Here is a 16,567-nt window from a genome sequence, read left to right on the forward strand (position 1 = left end):
TTATTCGGAAACTTGTCAGCTGCCTCAATCTGGGATCCGTCAAGATTCTGTCTGATTGGAAGAGGAATGCGGTAATCTCCAATGCCCCTCCGAGGATCTCCGTCCCACTCCCAGTCAGCCTGAGAGATTACTGTGGCATCCTTTTCACCTGCAGAGAGAGAGAGAGAGAGAGAGAGAGAGAGAGAGAGAGAGAGAGAGAGAGAGAGAGAGAGAGAGAGAGAGAGAGAGAGAGAGAGAGAGAGAGAGAGAGAGAGAGAGAGAGAGAGAGAGAGAATGTGATGTGAGGGAGAGGTGGATGTATAAGGAAAAATGGATAAAAAAAAGAGATGTTATTCCAGTAACAAAGGGATTCTAGATACTTAAGAGGATATAAGAAATAGCTGAGATAGAGATCAGCTTCACTACATAGAAATACAGATACTTGGAATGTACTGGAGATGATAGATACATAGAGTGTCCATTGGCTAAACTAGAATGATATACATAAAGAACAGTGTAGTTCAAATCCAGTATACCAAAACTATATTAACACACACACATGTAAATCCGCACTAACCCAGCAGAGATCCATCAACATCCGCCACCACCACCTTCTTTAGTCCATCACAGTCCGTATCCACACACTCTGACGGATCGATGCTGCTCAAGGAATGTACATGTAGTTCTCCTGTGGTGTGTTGAGGAACAAGAGACCCTTGACAAACGTCGGGTGGTTGGCGTCCTCTGACTGAGGGTTCACCATGAGAGCAGTGCCTCGCCCGCAGTCGGTGTCACGGAAGTTGTGGAACGTGAGACCCTCAAAGTGTGTGGAGCCGTAGAGTGCTGGGTAAGTGCCAGCGTTACTGAAGGTCATGAGAGGTGCCACTGTGGGGGAATGCAAGTGTCAAGTGTTTAGGGATCAGATGTAGTCAGCTGTGCTGTGCCTGAGCTCCTGGGGTGTATTAGGGTGGACCATATAACTATCACTTTGTAATGGCACATTTTATTTGAGTAAGCTTCGGTAATTTTATCAAGCCCAAAGTTTAATCTATTTTCTGAGGTGTCTTCATGCTCCTCTCTAGAAGCCATTCTGGTTCTATGCAAGTGAAAATAACAGGAACAGGAGGAGAGGAAGAGTCCATCACACCTTTTCTTATGTCAGAGCATGGATATCATAGACACTACATATGAATACATAACAAAAGTTCTCACAACAAACACCCAACTCACTAGGGCTGGGCGGGAGATGATTACTGGATCCGAATCTGTAAAATCCTGAGAAGCGATACAAATCCAATTACTGCGTCAGGATTCTAGAATCTGGTGTAGAATCCAGTCCTCAGACAAGGTCTCTTAATTCGTGAGTAAAAATAGTTATGGAGAACAACGTAAGAGTAAACTGATTTGTTCATTAATATAGTCTGTATGATGTTATTAATCATGCTTTTGGAGCATATAAACAATGAGGTCTGAGGGACTAGTTATGAAATTTACTTGTGTACGCTAGCAACATGTCGAAGCTTATAGTGTTGCTAAAGTCACTATCTCTTTCGTTGGAACTGATACGCCAATTTCATGTAACGTCATACCATGGCATACATATAGGACATGACGTGGGCAGAGCTCTCAGTCAAGGCTGAGGACTGATGGGGGGGGAACCTATGGTAGTTGTTTCCATGGGTATATGCATACCTAATATGATTATGTATAGTTACTTCTAACACTGTTTTACAGCAACTTTTTTACCTGCATAATAATAGCCAAAATTTATTTCAGTAACTATCCTGCTTTTATGTAGGTCTCCCCAAAGCCGTGCATCTCGAGTTGAGTCGTCTACTTTTGTTTTAAGGGACTTTCTGTAAATACCCTGAATTTAATAAAAAACAGTGGTTCTGCATGATGGCAGCCAAGCGTGGCAGAAATGCGCCCATTTGGGATTATGTGGAGCTATCAATTCCAAAACAAGCAATATGTTTGGTCACTACAGTACCAAAGCCAGTAACTGCCACAACAAAACCAAAGAAAAAATCACTGGTGTAAATTTGATTTGAAAATGCATAATCTGGCATGTTCATCACCTCAGCCATCCACAGGCCCTTCTATTGAGCTGAGAAGATACTTTGAGGAGCCTCATTTATGCAGGGACAGCAATCCACTGGCGTGGTGGAAGCAACACGAAACCCTCTTCCCCAAGTTAAGTGAAGTGGCCAAGAAATTTTTATTCATTCCTGCCTCATCTGTTCCCTCAGAAAGACTCTTTTCCAAGGCAGGGGAGCTTATCTCCCACAGGCAGAGCAGCCTTAAGGAAGGGAATATGATTCTCTTCCTTAATAAGAACATGTGAAGAGCCGCTTCCTACCAGTGCCAAGTGATATCCTTCTAGATGCCTTTTTGTTCTATAGTATTGCATGCATTTTGTTTTCATGGAAACTTTTATGTGGTCATACTACTAGTCATACTGTAGTACTAATTAAATTATTTTCTGTGATATAGATTTTTTTTTTTTTCCTTTTTTTTACGGAACTGATGTGATAATACATTCTGTGATGGACATGATTTTATTGTATATATTTTCTTATTTTCCACTTGTTAACATCAAATACATGAAATGTTAAGTTGAATGTTATCTGTATGCAAAATCATGTATGGATGTAATCATATGCTTATCTAGTATCCATTGTAATTGTAAGGAAATATTAAGGAAATTAATGTAATGAAATCCAATGCAATATTAAGGAAATTATTGACTATGATAAGGAGAGAAGTATTTTAATTAATGGAAATACGCTGTGATGTCTGGAACAATATGATTTTTTTTTTTCTCATTTCCAAACTTTAGTAGAGGAGGACTCTTTTGTTACTACTTTCTTACTGTTATTCTTAAAATAGCAAAAACAATTATGATGCCAAAAATAATGTTAATGTATCAAGAAAACATTTGGAAATAATGTACCCTATTTGTCAATAAATGGAAAATCTATCATAAATGTGTATGAATAACTATAACATCCTTGTATCATTTAAAGTAAATTAATGAAAGTAATAGCAATCTGAATGGTTACTTATAGTGTGCGCCCTTCACCTTGCTGAAGTGTGTCTCACTCAACTATAACTGCACATGTATTTTCATGATTGCATATTTATATCATGGAATTCTTCATATAATATATATATATATATATATATATATATATATATATATATATATATATATATATATATATATATATATATATATATATATATATATATATATATATATATATATATATATATATATATATATATATATATATATATATATATATATATATATATATATATATATATATATATATATATATATATACACACACACACACACACACACACACACACACACATATATATATATATATATATATATATATATATATATATATATATATATATATATATATATATATATATATATATATATATATATATATATATATATATATATATATATATATATATATATATATATATATATATATATATATATATATATATATATATATATATATATACACACACACACACACACACACACACACACACACACACACACACACACACACACACACACACACACACATATATATATATATATATATATATATATATATATATATATATATATATATATATATATATATATATATATATATATATATATATATATATATCCTTGGTAAGCATCATGGGAAACAAACAGTCTGCATCTCGGCAAATTCTAGCCAAAGGGAGAGAGTCGTGATGTTTGTAACAGGTGGAGGGGAATCCTGGATTCTCTCCGTGGTTGGATTCCCTTGCAAACACCAACGAATCTCGTGCCTGGCAGACAATAGGAAGAATCTCGGGTGCCTGGGGCTTGTTAAGAACTTAAGAGTACATAGGATTCATGGAAGGTTCGAATCTCACGAATCCAACAGGGCAAGTAATCAGATTTGCGATTACCTGTTTTATAGAATCCTGGCCAGCCCTACAACTTACTATTAGATCCAGAGGTGAATGATGCTAAGAGGATGCCAGTGTTTCCTCCGCCGACGCCTCCACCAAAAAATTTATCTCCATAGAACTTCATTATCCGGGACTTGGATGCCTGGTATTCACAAGTGTGTGATGGGGAGACACCCACAAACAGGGAGTGACTGGCATTGGCTGTCTTGGGGTGGAACTTGTGACTCAGTGAATCTGGCTCATAGATGATCTGCATTGCTCCCAGGGGACTGTCCACAGAGACAACCTGGGAGAGAGAAAGCCTTCCTCAGTCACACCTAGTGCAAGCATGTCTTCCTTCAATGCATCTATAAATTTTCTCTTAGGTCTTGGGGTCTTAAGGACAATATATTACAGCATTTTTGGAATTTATAGTGTCTCTCCTCCTCCTCTTCCTCCAGCTTACATTAGTGATGAGGGAGCTGGCATAGTGCTGGACATAGAAGCCTGTGTCTGAGATTCTCCAGGTGTAGAAGTTGTTGAGTCTGCAGCAGTCTGTCAGTGGCCCCGTGCCTCCCTTCTTCCATAGCTGCACAGTATACAAGGGTTAGGACAACACTGCTAATGCTACTGACTCTCTATCTCTCTCTCTCTCTCTCTCTCTCTCTCTCTCTCTCTCTCTCTCTCTCACTACATCTGCACACAGCAACAAAAAGGTGGCAGGAACAAGGTACAGTAGCACTAGTAGCACCAAAACTTCTCTATCTCTCACACTGTCTCTCTCTCTCTCTCTCTCTCTCTCTCTCTCTCTCTCTCTCTCTCTCTCTCTCTATGCCTGCACACAACAATGCAAAGTTTGCAGCAGTGTATGGCAGCACTAAAAATACTATAAATTATTCTTGCACCTCTCAGTCTCCGTCTCTCACCATGACTCCATAAATTGCATTGTGCACTTCATTCCCCATCCACCAAGTTGTGTCCTCGCACAGCTCTCCAAGGGTCTTGTAGCCAGCCTGTTCTGCACCTGTACAACACCATGAGAGACAAGAGTCAGCACCACAAGGACTAAAAAAGACAAACACATCACAACAAATAACCGATGTCTTGACACACATTCCCCAATATCCTTCACCAACACAAGACACAGAAGTTGTTATGTACCAGCAACAACATTGCCAGTCAGTACAGTGTTGGGTGCATTGTCCAGCTGAAAGGCACCACTCCAATTCAAGTTCTCTGTTTCCTGTCTGTCTTCATAAGTCCCCAGGAAGAACACAGTTGTGATGAGGTTCCACCTGTAGGTGTTGGAGCCTGTCTCGTGTCTTATGCCTGCCAGAGGGATGGAAAATGAGAGGGAAATGAGGAGAGGAAGTGCACTAGTGACTTCATTAATGAATTTCCACTTTATGAATGGTTTCTGTTACACAAATTACTAAACATGCATGATTAATTAAAGGAAAGGTAGTAAAAAGCTTTTCGTCTCATCAACTCCTCTCGTCTAACTGACTGTTTTCAGCCTCTCTCTCATTGCCGCAATGTTGCATCTCTAGCTATCTTCTACCGCTATTTTCATGCTAACTGCTCTTCTGATCTTGCTGACTACATGCCTCCCCTCCTCCCACAGCCTCATTGCACAAGACTCTTTTTTCTCTCATCCCTATTCTGTCCACCTCTTTAATGCAATAATCAACCAGTATTCTCAATCATTCATCACTTTCTCTGGTAAACACTGGAACTCCCTGCTTGCTTCTGTATTTCCACCTTCCTATGACTTGAACTCTTTGATGAGGAAAGTTTCAAGACACTTATCCTGTAATTTCTGACAACTACTTTTTACTCTGGGGACCAGCAGCTCAGTGGGCCCTTTTTTCTTATAATTTTGTTTTCCTTGGCTAGTGCCCCTCCTACATAAAAATAAATAAATAAAATAATAATAATAATAAAAATAATAATAAAATAAATAAATAAATAAATAAATAAATAGATAAATAATAATTAATTAAAAACTATAAATACAAACACACACACACACACACACACACACACACACACACACAGACACACATACCTGAATCTAGCACAAATAAATAGATAAGTAAATAAATAAGAAAAACCATATGAATACACACATAAAAAAAATAAATAAATAAAATAAATAAATAAATAAATAAATAAATAAATAAATAAATAAATAAATAAAACACACACACACACACACACACACACACATGGTAGTGGAGGAGAACGTTATCTATCATGTGCTGGATTCAGGTGTGTGTATTTACCTAGTTGTATAGTACAGGGTTTGAGCTTTGGCTCGGACCCTGTACTATACAACTAGGTAAATACACACACCTGAATCCAGCACATGATAGATAACGTTCTCCTCCACTACCATGTTCAAGGTCTTGATGAGCCCAACAGCCACATTATAGTTGACATTGAATGATGACCTCTTGACGTAGCTAGAATGGTCACCAATGGCATCAAGGCCCAGGAAGGCAATGGAGTAGCGTGGGTCAGTGATGTCGGTGAAGCCTTCCTGCCCCATGTTACGGAACTCCACGCCATCCACTTGGGCCGAACCTGAAGGAGGGACAGAAAGGAGTAGTGGTGATGGTATTGGTGGTGGTCATGGTGGATGGAATGTAGTGGTAATAGTAGAGTAGTAATGGTTTTATTAGTGGTGGTGCATGTTAAGGACCACACTCTGAAAAACTTCTGGCTGCACCTCTGCTCTGAAAAGGCTGTACTTGAAGTTACACAGGTTTTTAAGGATGTTCTTATGGTTCTAGTGAGAAATGAACAAGATTTCTACATTAACAGCAGGAGAAACACTCTTGAGAACCTGGTCAGTCATCTCGGTGGCCTTTGAAAGCAGTCATGGTGAGAGAGGGAAGCGTTTCCTTAGTGTGGTACAGGGAGTGGGGTGGTAATTGTTTTAGCAGTAGTTGTTATAGTAGTGGTGGTGGTGGTGGCAGTGGTGGTGGTAATGGTAGTAGTAGTAGTAGCAGTAGTAAGCATTCAAAGAAAATGGAACAAATCATCATTAAAAACATCACTTTATCTTCCAGACTTACCAAAGCTTCATCACTTTATCTTCCAGATTCACCAAAGCTTTACCAATCAGCTTATCTTTCACTCAACAAAGCTTTACCAATCAGCTTATCTTCCAAACTCACTAAAGCTTCACCAACTAGTTTATTTTCCATTCTCACCAAAGCTTTATCACTTTGTCTTCCAGACTCACCAAAGCTTTACCAATCAGCTTATCTTCCAGACTCACCAAAGCTTCACCAACTGGTTTATCTTCCAGAGTCACCAAAGGTTTATCACTTTATCTTCCAAACTCACCAAAGCTTTACCAATCAGCTTATCTTCCAGACTCACCAAAGCTTCACCAACTGGTTTATCTTCCAGTCACCAAAGGTTTATCACTTTATCTTCCAGACTCACCAAAGCTTTACCAATCAGCTTATCTTCCAGACTCACCAAAGCTTAACCAACCAGAATATCTTCCAGACTCACCAAAGCTTTATCACTTTATCATCCAGACTCACCAAAGCTTCACCAATCAGCTTATCTTCCAGACTCACCAAAGCTTCACCAACTAGTTTATCTTCCAGACTCATCAAAGCTTTATTGCCTTATCTTCCAAACTCACCAAAGCTTTATTGCTTTATCTTCCAGACTCACCAAAGCTTCACCAGTCAGCTTATCTTCCAGACTCACCAACATAATGCTTGCCATTCTGGAAGACTGTGGAGACCAGAATTCTTCCCCCGTTGCTGTTCTCCGTGATTCCTTCCACCATAATGTTCCGGCTCAGGAGACCGACCTCCCCAGCCAGTGTGATGGAAGTGCCGTCTGACAGCGTGTGTATCTCCCCTGGGTGGAGAGACAGATTTAATTGATGCCAAACTTGCATGTGTGTCTTTGTACCTGATGCTTGTGTCTATGGATTGCTGGGAAGGAAGAGTCTCTATTTATTCCTTGCATGTTCTACTCCTCTCATTCTGTCTCTTCTTGATAAATAGAAAGCTTTCATTGATTACACACTTGCTTCTGTCTATTCATATCTGATGCTTGTGTTTATGGATTGTCATGAAAGTGTCTATTTATTTCTTGCATGTTCTAATTTTCTCATTCTGTCTTCTCTTGATAAATAGACAGAGATTTCACTGATGACAAACTTACTTTCTACTTATACCAGATGCTTGTGTTTATGGAATGCTGTGATAGAAGGATCTCTATTTATTTCTATCCTCATATGTTTTGGTTCTTTCATTCTCCTCTCATCTACTTCTCTCAAGCCTCCACCACTGTGCTTCATTTATTTCTGTCCTAACAAGCTCTTCTATATCCATTCTCTCCCATACTGAACACTCTGACCTCCCATTCAACTGCAGGTAATTGTCTTGCACCCACTGCATCTACCACACTCAAATATTCCTGTCCTTACATGCTCTACTTCACTCATTCTCTCCAATACTCCAGCCACTCTGATTTCCCATTTCACTGCAGGTCACCGTCTTGCACCCACTGCATGTCACACTCACATACACTCACTTATTCATCTTACTCTCTGCCATTCTTCCTACAAGATCACAAGATCAGACTACCAAAGAATGCTGTGTTTGACACCCTCAGGCACTACACATTGCATTCCTTCTCCTTAACCTGATATATACCACAAATGTTATGCATTCTCCTTACTTCCACCAAGTGCTAGATGGAATTCTGGAGAAGAGGTGGGAGTGTAGACTAAACTAATGTTTCAGTGAGTGAAGGACAAGGAGCAAAACACTCACCAAGGTGCTGGAATTTGAGTGCTGAGTCTAGGGTGAGTGTGGCACCATTGATTGTTACCACTCGCCTCACTTCGCTCTCTGTTGCCTCTTTTCCTGTTGTTGTCACACCCACCTCAATGGCAGTGTGGTGAGAGGTGAAGGGAGAGAATGAGAGGCAGAGCAAGGCATGGGAGAGGAACACAATATGAAAAGGGACATGATCTAAGGAGAGATAAATGGAAGGGGAAGAGGAAAGCAGAGGGGGAGAGAAGTATGAAAAAGGGACATAATCTGAGAAGAGGTAAATGGAAGGAAAAGAAGAGAAGTTGGACTAAGACATGGGAAAGAGAGAGAGACTTAAAGAGAGTAAAGCAGAATAAAATAATGAGAAATAGAGAATAAGAAGAAGGGGATATAATAGATGATCCAATTATACTCTTCTTTTTCCTTCCCCTTCCTTCCCTGTGCTTCTCCTTCCTTCTCTCCCCTTCCCAAACTACCTCTAAAATATTAGTAAAATACAATAAACAATACCAATGCAAAATTTCTGTCCAACAACTACTGCTTTTCCTCTTCTTCCTTCCGATCTTCTTGCCTTCTGACTGAACCTATTCTTACCTCACCTAACCCAATCTAACCTGGCATCCCCTCACTCAGTTTTCTCCTTCTCTCTGTCTCTTAATCTATCCTAACTTAATTTCACCTTACTTTACCATGTATCTCACCTAACTTAATCTTACCTTAAGTTTCTTATTTAACTTAACCTAACCTAATAACCTCACCTAACCTAACCTACTCATTCAGCTTTCCCATTCTCTCTGCCTCTCAATCTTACCTAACTTAAGCTTATCTTACCTGAACGTAATTAATCTAACTTTGTATCTTTATTATGCCTTCTCCTTCTCTCTGCCTCTTAATCTAACCTAACCTAATCTAACTTATAACTTAACCTTACCAATCCTAACTTAATCTAACTTAACCTTACATATCCTAACCTGACCTGACCTTACCTAACCTGATCTCACCTCATCTGACACCCCTCCACTCACCTCCTTATTGAGCCAGGAAGCATCAGGATCCTCGGCCAGAGTTATGTGGCCGGTCCCAACCTCCACTGTGGCCCCAAGCTTGTGCCATGATCTCCCGCACACCTGCCCATGCAGCCTGAGATAGCCAAACACACCTGCAACATACCAAACCTTCATTTCACACCTGTAGCTATCTTTATAACAAAGGTACAAGGGTGATATAAGCAAAATTTTCATGGTCAGTAATCAAGATAGAACAAGAAATAATGAGTTCAAGCTGGAAAATATTTCAATGAGAGAGAGGAAGGAACTGGTTGTCAAATAAGGTGGTAGATGAATGGAATGAACCCAGTAATCAGGTTGTTAGAGCCGAGTCATTAGGGAGCTTTAAAAGATGATTAGACAAATTTGTGGATTAGGTGATAGGTGGAAATAGATAGGCATGTTCTGTACAAGGACTGCCACGTGTAGACCAGGCAGCTTCTTGCAGCTTCTCTTGTGTTCTTATGTTCTTATTTTCTTCAGCCTCTCACTGTTATTTGCCACATCTCTCCTCCATCACCAGCTACTTTGAGACAAAACACTCACAGGCAACAACAAGGAAGTCACAGGTACCCACAACAAGACACTCACGGGTAAGAACAAGCTGCCTCCAAGCATTATAGGGACTACAAATTGCAAAACCCATTCTTTTATCTCCTTTTTCCTTGTACGTGTTTATAAAGATTTTGTACATCATTCTTGGCGCTGTGCATTGTTGTTTATCTCAGTGAGAGAGTTAATGCATTGTTAATTACCTTATCAGCAGTCTTCCTTCGTTGTGTCAACTGTTATTCTGTCACTAGTGTTTTTCTAGCCTTTATCATAACCTTTGAGAATCAATAACAACTTTTAATAATATAACAACTTTTAATAATCTTCTATAACCTGCCAGCCTCTTTTTTGCAGCCTCTCAGTATCATCAATGACCTTCAAATACTTCTTTACAACCATCTGAGCTTCTCTTGCAACCTCTGTTCATCACTAACAGGCTTTTAACACTCCCCTTACAACCTACCGCCCTTTCCTTGCAATCTCCTAGCACCATTAATAGATAAATACCTTTCCAAACTCCTTTACAACCTTCCAGAATCATCAACAATCTTTCAACTCTCCTATACAACCTTCCAGCACCCTTCCACAATGTTCCAGCACATACCTATAGTTTTCCAGCCCAGGTTCATGCTATAGGCATCAACATCTTCAGGGTCCATCAGGCGAATGATGAGACTGTGGGTGAAGGGAGTGTCTGAGGAGTAGCCAGCCACTAAAGAGCCTCCCTGGTGGTGATGGAGCAGCAGAGTTGGTTAGGTGTCTTAATCTTAGTGCAGGGTGTGGTGTGTGGAGAGATGAGGAGGTGATACAGGCAAGGAGTGTTAACTGAAGATTAGATTAACACACACATACACTAGAAAAGTGGTGACACAAGCAAGGGGTGTTAACTAAGATTAGATTAACACATGCACGCACACACGCGCACATGCATGCATGTGCGCGCACACAAACACACACACACACACACAGGAGGAGGCAGTAGGCACCTGCCAAAATGATAATTACTCCCAGTGAGGTCTAAAGCACTGGATCAGGGGATGCTGTGAACTTATCATTAAAACCAGCTGTGACCTCACTGAACATTTCCCTTTGTGTCTCATAACACAAGGGGGCAGGACAACTCTATTCCTCCACACAAAACTATAAGCACCTAATAACACACACACACACACACACACACACACAGACACACACACACACACACACACAATCACCTTTCACTCAAAAAATTGAAATTATCATGGCAACTCTTACACCAGACTCAGAGTCCCCATCTGTGGAAGGGACCACAAATGTCCCCAGGTCAGACTGCTCTTCTGATAATGACCCTCAGTGTCTTGACACCCCCCTCAACTTTTTCATTAACTTCTGCAACATTCGCAGTCTAAGATCTCATTTTCAATATGCGGAACATCACCTCTCCTCTTCTAAATCTCATCTTCTTTTCCTCACTGAAACCAAGGTGTCAGAGGAAACTAACAGTAGCCCCTTTTTTGTTCCCTCCTACTTTCTCTATCCTCATTTTCAATCCAAAGCTGGATGCTGCATTTATGTGCACAATGACTTAACCTGCTCTCGTGCCCACGCTCTTGAATCTTCCAAGTTTACACATTATCTGGCTACGACTACAGAGTCACTCTCAAACTAAATTTATCTGTGCTGTATACCTCTCACCTAACTCCTCTGACTGTAAGAAATTCTTTGACTACTTAACTTCCAAAGTGGAGCACATTCTGACTCTCTTCCCTTTTGCAGAGATCTCTACTCTTGGAGACTTCAATGTTCACCACCAGCTTTGGCTTTCCTCTCCCTTCACTGACCATCATGTTGAACTAGCCTTCAACTGTGATATCCTCCACAACCTAGAGCAATTGGTGCAACACCCTACTTCTATTCCTGACCGTCTTGGAGATACGCCCAACATTCTTGACCTTTTCCTGACCTCTAATCCTTCTGCTTACGATGTCACCCTCTCATCTCCGTTGGGCTCCTCCGATCACAATCTTATATCTGTATCTTGTCCTATTGTTCCAATCCCTCCTCAGGATCCCCCTTAGCAAAGGTGCCTCTGGTGTTTTGCCTATGCTAGTTGGGGGACCTGAAGAGGTATTTTGCTGATTTTCCTTGGAATGACTACTGCTTCCATGTCAGAGACCCATCTTTGTGTGCCAAGCACATAACAGAAGTGGCGGTGTCTGGCATGGAGGCGTACATTCCTCACTCTTTTTCTTGACCTAAACCTTCCAAACTTTGGTTAAACACAGCTTGTTCTCGTGCTATACATGATAGAGAGGTGGCCCACAAAAGGTACTTAAGCCTCCCATCACCAGAATCTCATGCACTTTATATTTCTGCCCGGAACCATGCCAAGTCTGTTCTCCAACTAGCCAAAAACTCCTTCATTAATGGAAAGTGTCAACATTTTTCAAGATCTAACTCCCCTTGTTACTTCTGGCATCTAGCCCCCAAAAATTGCCAATAACTTTGTTTCTTCTTCTTTCCCTCCTTTATTTCAACCTGATGGCACCACTACTATCATATCTATCTCTAAAGCTGAACTCTTCCCTCAAACCTTTGCTAAAAACTCTACCTTGGACAATTCAGGGCTTGTTCCTCTTTCTCCTCCACCCTCTGACTACTTCATGCTACCTATTAAAATTGTTCGCAATGATGTTTTTGCATGCCCTCACTGGCCTAAAACCTTGGAAGGCTTATGGATCTGATGGAGTCCCTCCTATTGTTTTCTGAAACTGTGCCTCTGTGCTTGGACCTTGCCTAGTCAAACTCTTTCAACTCTGTCTGTCAACATCTACCTTTCCTTCTTGCTGGAAGTTTGCCTACATGCAGCCTGTTCCTAAAAAGGGTGACCATTCTAGTCCCTTAAACTACCATCCTATTGCTTTAATTTCCTGCGTATCTAAAGTTTTTGAATCTATCCTCAACAGAAGATTCTTAAACATCTATCACTTCACAACCTTTTATCTGATCGCCAGTATGGGTTCTGTCAAGGCCACTGTTCTGGTGATCTTCTGGCTTTCCTTACTGAGTCTTGGTCATCCTTTTTTAGAGATTTCGGTGAAACTTTTGCTGTTGCCTTGGATATATCAAAAGCCTTTGATAGAGTCTGGCACAAAGCTTTGATTTTCAAAGTACCTTCCTACAGCTTCTATCCTTCTCTCTGTAACTTCATCTCAAGTTTCCTTTCTGATCATTCTATTGCTGCTGTGGTAGACAGTCACTGTTCTTCTCCTAAATCTATTAACAGTGGTGTTCCTCAGGATTCTGTCCTATCACCCACTCTCTTCCTATTATTCATCAATGATCTTCTAAACCAAACTTCTTGTCCTATCCACAACTACACTGATGATACCACCCTGCACTTTTCCACGTCTTTTCATAAATGTCCAACACTTCAGGAAGTAAACATTTCACGCAGGGAAGCCGCAGAATGCCTAACTTCTGATTTTTCTAAAATTTCTGATTGGGGCAGAGCAAACTTGGTATTGTTCAATGCCTCAAAAACTCAATTCCTCCATCTATCAACTTGACACAACCTTCCAGATAACTATCCTCTCTTCTTCAATGACACTCAACTGCCCCCTCTTCTGCACTCAACATCCTTAGTCTGTCCTTTACTTATAATCTAAAATGGAAACTTCAAAGCTCATCTCTAGCTAAAACAGCTTTTATGAAGTTAGGCATTTTGAGACATCTCCACCAGTTTTTCTCAACCCCTAGCTGCTAACTCTATACAAGGGCCTTATCCACCCATATATGGAATATGCTTCACATGTCTGGCAGGGGTTCCACTCATACCACTCTTCTAGACATTTCTCTTCTAGACTTCTCTCATTGCCACAATGTTACATCTCTAGCTGTCTTCTACCCTTATTTTCATGCTAACTGCTCTTCTGATCTTGCTAACTGCATGCCTCCCCTCCTCCCACAGCCTTGCTGCACAAGATTTTCTTCTTTCTCTCACCCTTATTCTGTCCACCTCTCTACTGCAGGAGTTAACCAGTATTCTCAATCATTCATCCCTTTCTCTGGTAAACTTTGGAACTCCCTGCCAGCTTCTGTATTTCCACCTTCCTATGACTTGAATTCCTTCAAGAGGGAGGTTTCAAGACACTTATCCTTCAATTTTTGACTACCACTTTGGACCCTTTTATGGGAATAGCATCTCAGTTGGGATTTTTTTTATTGGATTTTTGTTGCCCTTGGCCAGTGTCCCTCCTACATAAAAAAAAAAAAAAACATGCATCAACACTAAAATGAAGAGGTGACAGAGGCAAGAAGTGTTAACTGAAGTGAAGACTAAGCAGAGATACAGAGACAAGACTAGAGAAGTGTAGCTTAGGCTCTGTATGTATATAACTAACACACTCACATACAGAGGCAAGGGGTGACAGAAGCGAGGAGTGTTAACTAAAGAGAAGACTGGACAAACAGAGATACAAAGACAACCAGAGGAGTGTAGCTGATGCCCTGTACACCACAACCAGCTAACAACACAGGTACCTACAAGGCAGTCACAGGTGCTGACCTCCATCACTGCTACTCACCTGGATGTAAATAATGGTGGCCTCAAATCTGTGGTCCATCGTGTCATCAAACTCAATGGTGCCATACACAAAGACACGGCCAAGCTTGGGTGTGGCCGTGTCCACAACTAGTCACATGCCTGTAGGGTATACCAGTGTATGATCAAGTGTAGTTGAGTAAAATGTCATAAGGTGTAACTGAGTGTAGTTTGGTGTGACAGGGTGTAGTGTAGTGTTTACTGGGTATTACTGAACATGGTTTAGTGTGGCAAGGTGAAGGAGTGTAGATAATTTATGCTTACACCCAAGAAAAAATTAGTTTCAGTACCAAGGAGACAAGAGAGAGAGAGAGAGAGAGAGAGAGAGAGAGAGAGAGAGAGAGAGAGAGAGAGAGAGAGAGAGAGAGAGAGAGAGAGAGAGAGAGAGAGAGAGAGAGAGAGAGAGAGAGAGAATCGTGTGTTACAAACTTACTGAGTTTTTATTCTAGAGTGGTGGATATAATGCAAGAAAGAGATGGATGGGCTGATTGTGTTTATTTAGACCTGAAGGCAGCCTTTGATAAAGTGCCACACAGGAAATTGTTGTGGAAGTTGAAGCATAATGGTGGGCTAAGGGGGGCTTGCTGAGATGGATGGAAAATTTCTTGACAAACAGAGAAATGAGAACCGTGGTAAAAGATAAAAAATCATCATGGAGGGAAGTCATAAGTGGAGTACCCCAAGGCTCAATACTTGCACCAATCATGTTTGCAGTCTATATAAATGATATGACGGAGAAGGTGAAAAGCTACATGAGCCTTTTTGCGAATGATGCAATGTTGCTGAAGAAAGATGAGAGTGCAGAGGACTGTGGAACGTTACAAGAAGACCTGAACAAGATATCAGAGTGGAGTTATAGATGGGAAATGGAATTTAATTTAAAGAAGTGTAAGGTAATAGAATTTGGAAAAAGTACAAGAAGAGTAAAAGGAAATTATGTGTTGAATGGTGTAAGGTTGAGTGGAGCAGAAGAAGAAAAGGATCTCGGTGTTACAGTGACTGGGAACCTGACCCCGGAGAGACACATTAGCAAAATTACAGGAGTAACCTATAACTTGTTGAGAAGAATAAGGCAGGCCTTTGCATATATGGATGAAGAGATGGTCAGGAAGATGATCGTGTTACTGATAAGACCCAGACTAGAATATGCAGCAGTAGTGTGGTTGCCATACAAGAAAAAGGATAAAAGTAAGTTGGAGAGAGTTCAGAGAGCAGCTACAAAGATGGTACCAAGTATCAGAGACTTGTCATATGAAGAGAAAATGGAAAGGATACATCTACAAACGTTGGAAAAGAGGAGACAAAGGGGAGACATGATTGCGATATATAAAGCATATAAGGGAGTAGAGGAGGTGGACTAGAGCAACTTAATGGTCTGGGATACACGGAACACTAGAGGACATGGAAAGAGGCTGAAGAAGAGTGCTTGTAGAAGAGATGTCAAAAAGTATAGTTTCCCATATAAATACAACAGTAAATACACACACTTACTCTCAGGAATCACAATCTCATCTCCCTCCACGGGCAGGCTGTATTCTGCCTCTGTTGGGTGGCCACCAGTACTGACTGGCATATGCTTCCACGTCTCCACATCAGACCAGCGGAAAGGTGCGTCTGGATGTGTTGTGGGG

General features: G+C 40.6%; 2 protein-coding genes across 4 annotated transcripts in view; both read right to left on the reverse strand.

Annotated features, from left to right (window-relative positions):
* Window positions 1-132, reverse strand: part of LOC135112285 (large neutral amino acids transporter small subunit 1-like) — a 32,464-nt gene extending 32,332 nt beyond the window's left edge. The window contains exon 1 of the mRNA XM_064026591.1: window positions 1-132. This exon is cut by the window's left edge and continues 2 nt beyond it. The gene's annotated coding sequence lies outside the window, so the exon portion shown is untranslated.
* Window positions 10-16,567, reverse strand: LOC135112256 (fibrocystin-L-like). 3 transcript variants are annotated; one of them, XM_064026519.1, is made up of 13 exons: window positions 16,428-16,567; window positions 14,920-15,038; window positions 10,959-11,029; window positions 9,782-9,915; window positions 8,754-8,865; window positions 7,675-7,830; window positions 6,298-6,528; window positions 5,104-5,271; window positions 4,869-4,966; window positions 4,409-4,531; window positions 3,997-4,249; window positions 557-864; window positions 10-148 (listed from the first exon to the last, which is right to left on the reverse strand). In XM_064026519.1, the coding sequence occupies exons 2-12, from the start codon at window positions 14,982-14,984 to the stop codon at window positions 644-646; spliced, it is 1,632 nt and encodes a 543-aa protein (XP_063882589.1). In that variant the 5' UTR covers window positions 14,985-15,038; window positions 16,428-16,567; the 3' UTR covers window positions 10-148; window positions 557-643. The 3 variants fall into 3 exon arrangements, with proteins under 3 accessions (XP_063882589.1, XP_063882582.1, XP_063882598.1); XM_064026512.1 differs by having other exon boundaries at window positions 10,959-11,079; XM_064026528.1 differs by lacking the exon at window positions 16,428-16,567 and having other exon boundaries at window positions 10,959-11,179.

The sequence above is a fragment of the Scylla paramamosain genome, chromosome 2 (genome assembly GCF_035594125.1).
Source record: "Scylla paramamosain isolate STU-SP2022 chromosome 2, ASM3559412v1, whole genome shotgun sequence".
Lineage (NCBI taxonomy): Eukaryota > Metazoa > Arthropoda > Malacostraca > Decapoda > Portunidae > Scylla > Scylla paramamosain.

What these genes read in the sequence shown, in the direction of transcription:
- LOC135112256 (XM_064026512.1), bottom strand. Translation starts at nt 14,958, where the DNA reads ATGGACCACAGATTTGAGGCCACCATTATTTACATCCAG. An exon ending in CTTCCTGGCTCAATAAGGAG is followed by an intron (nt 8,866 to 9,781) that starts GTGAGTGGAGGG and finishes ACTGCCATTGAG; the next exon opens with GTGGGTGTGACAACAACAGG. An exon ending in CTATCATGTGCTGGATTCAG is followed by an intron (nt 5,272 to 6,297) that starts GTGTGTGTATTT and finishes TCCCTCTGGCAG; the next exon opens with GCATAAGACACGAGACAGGC.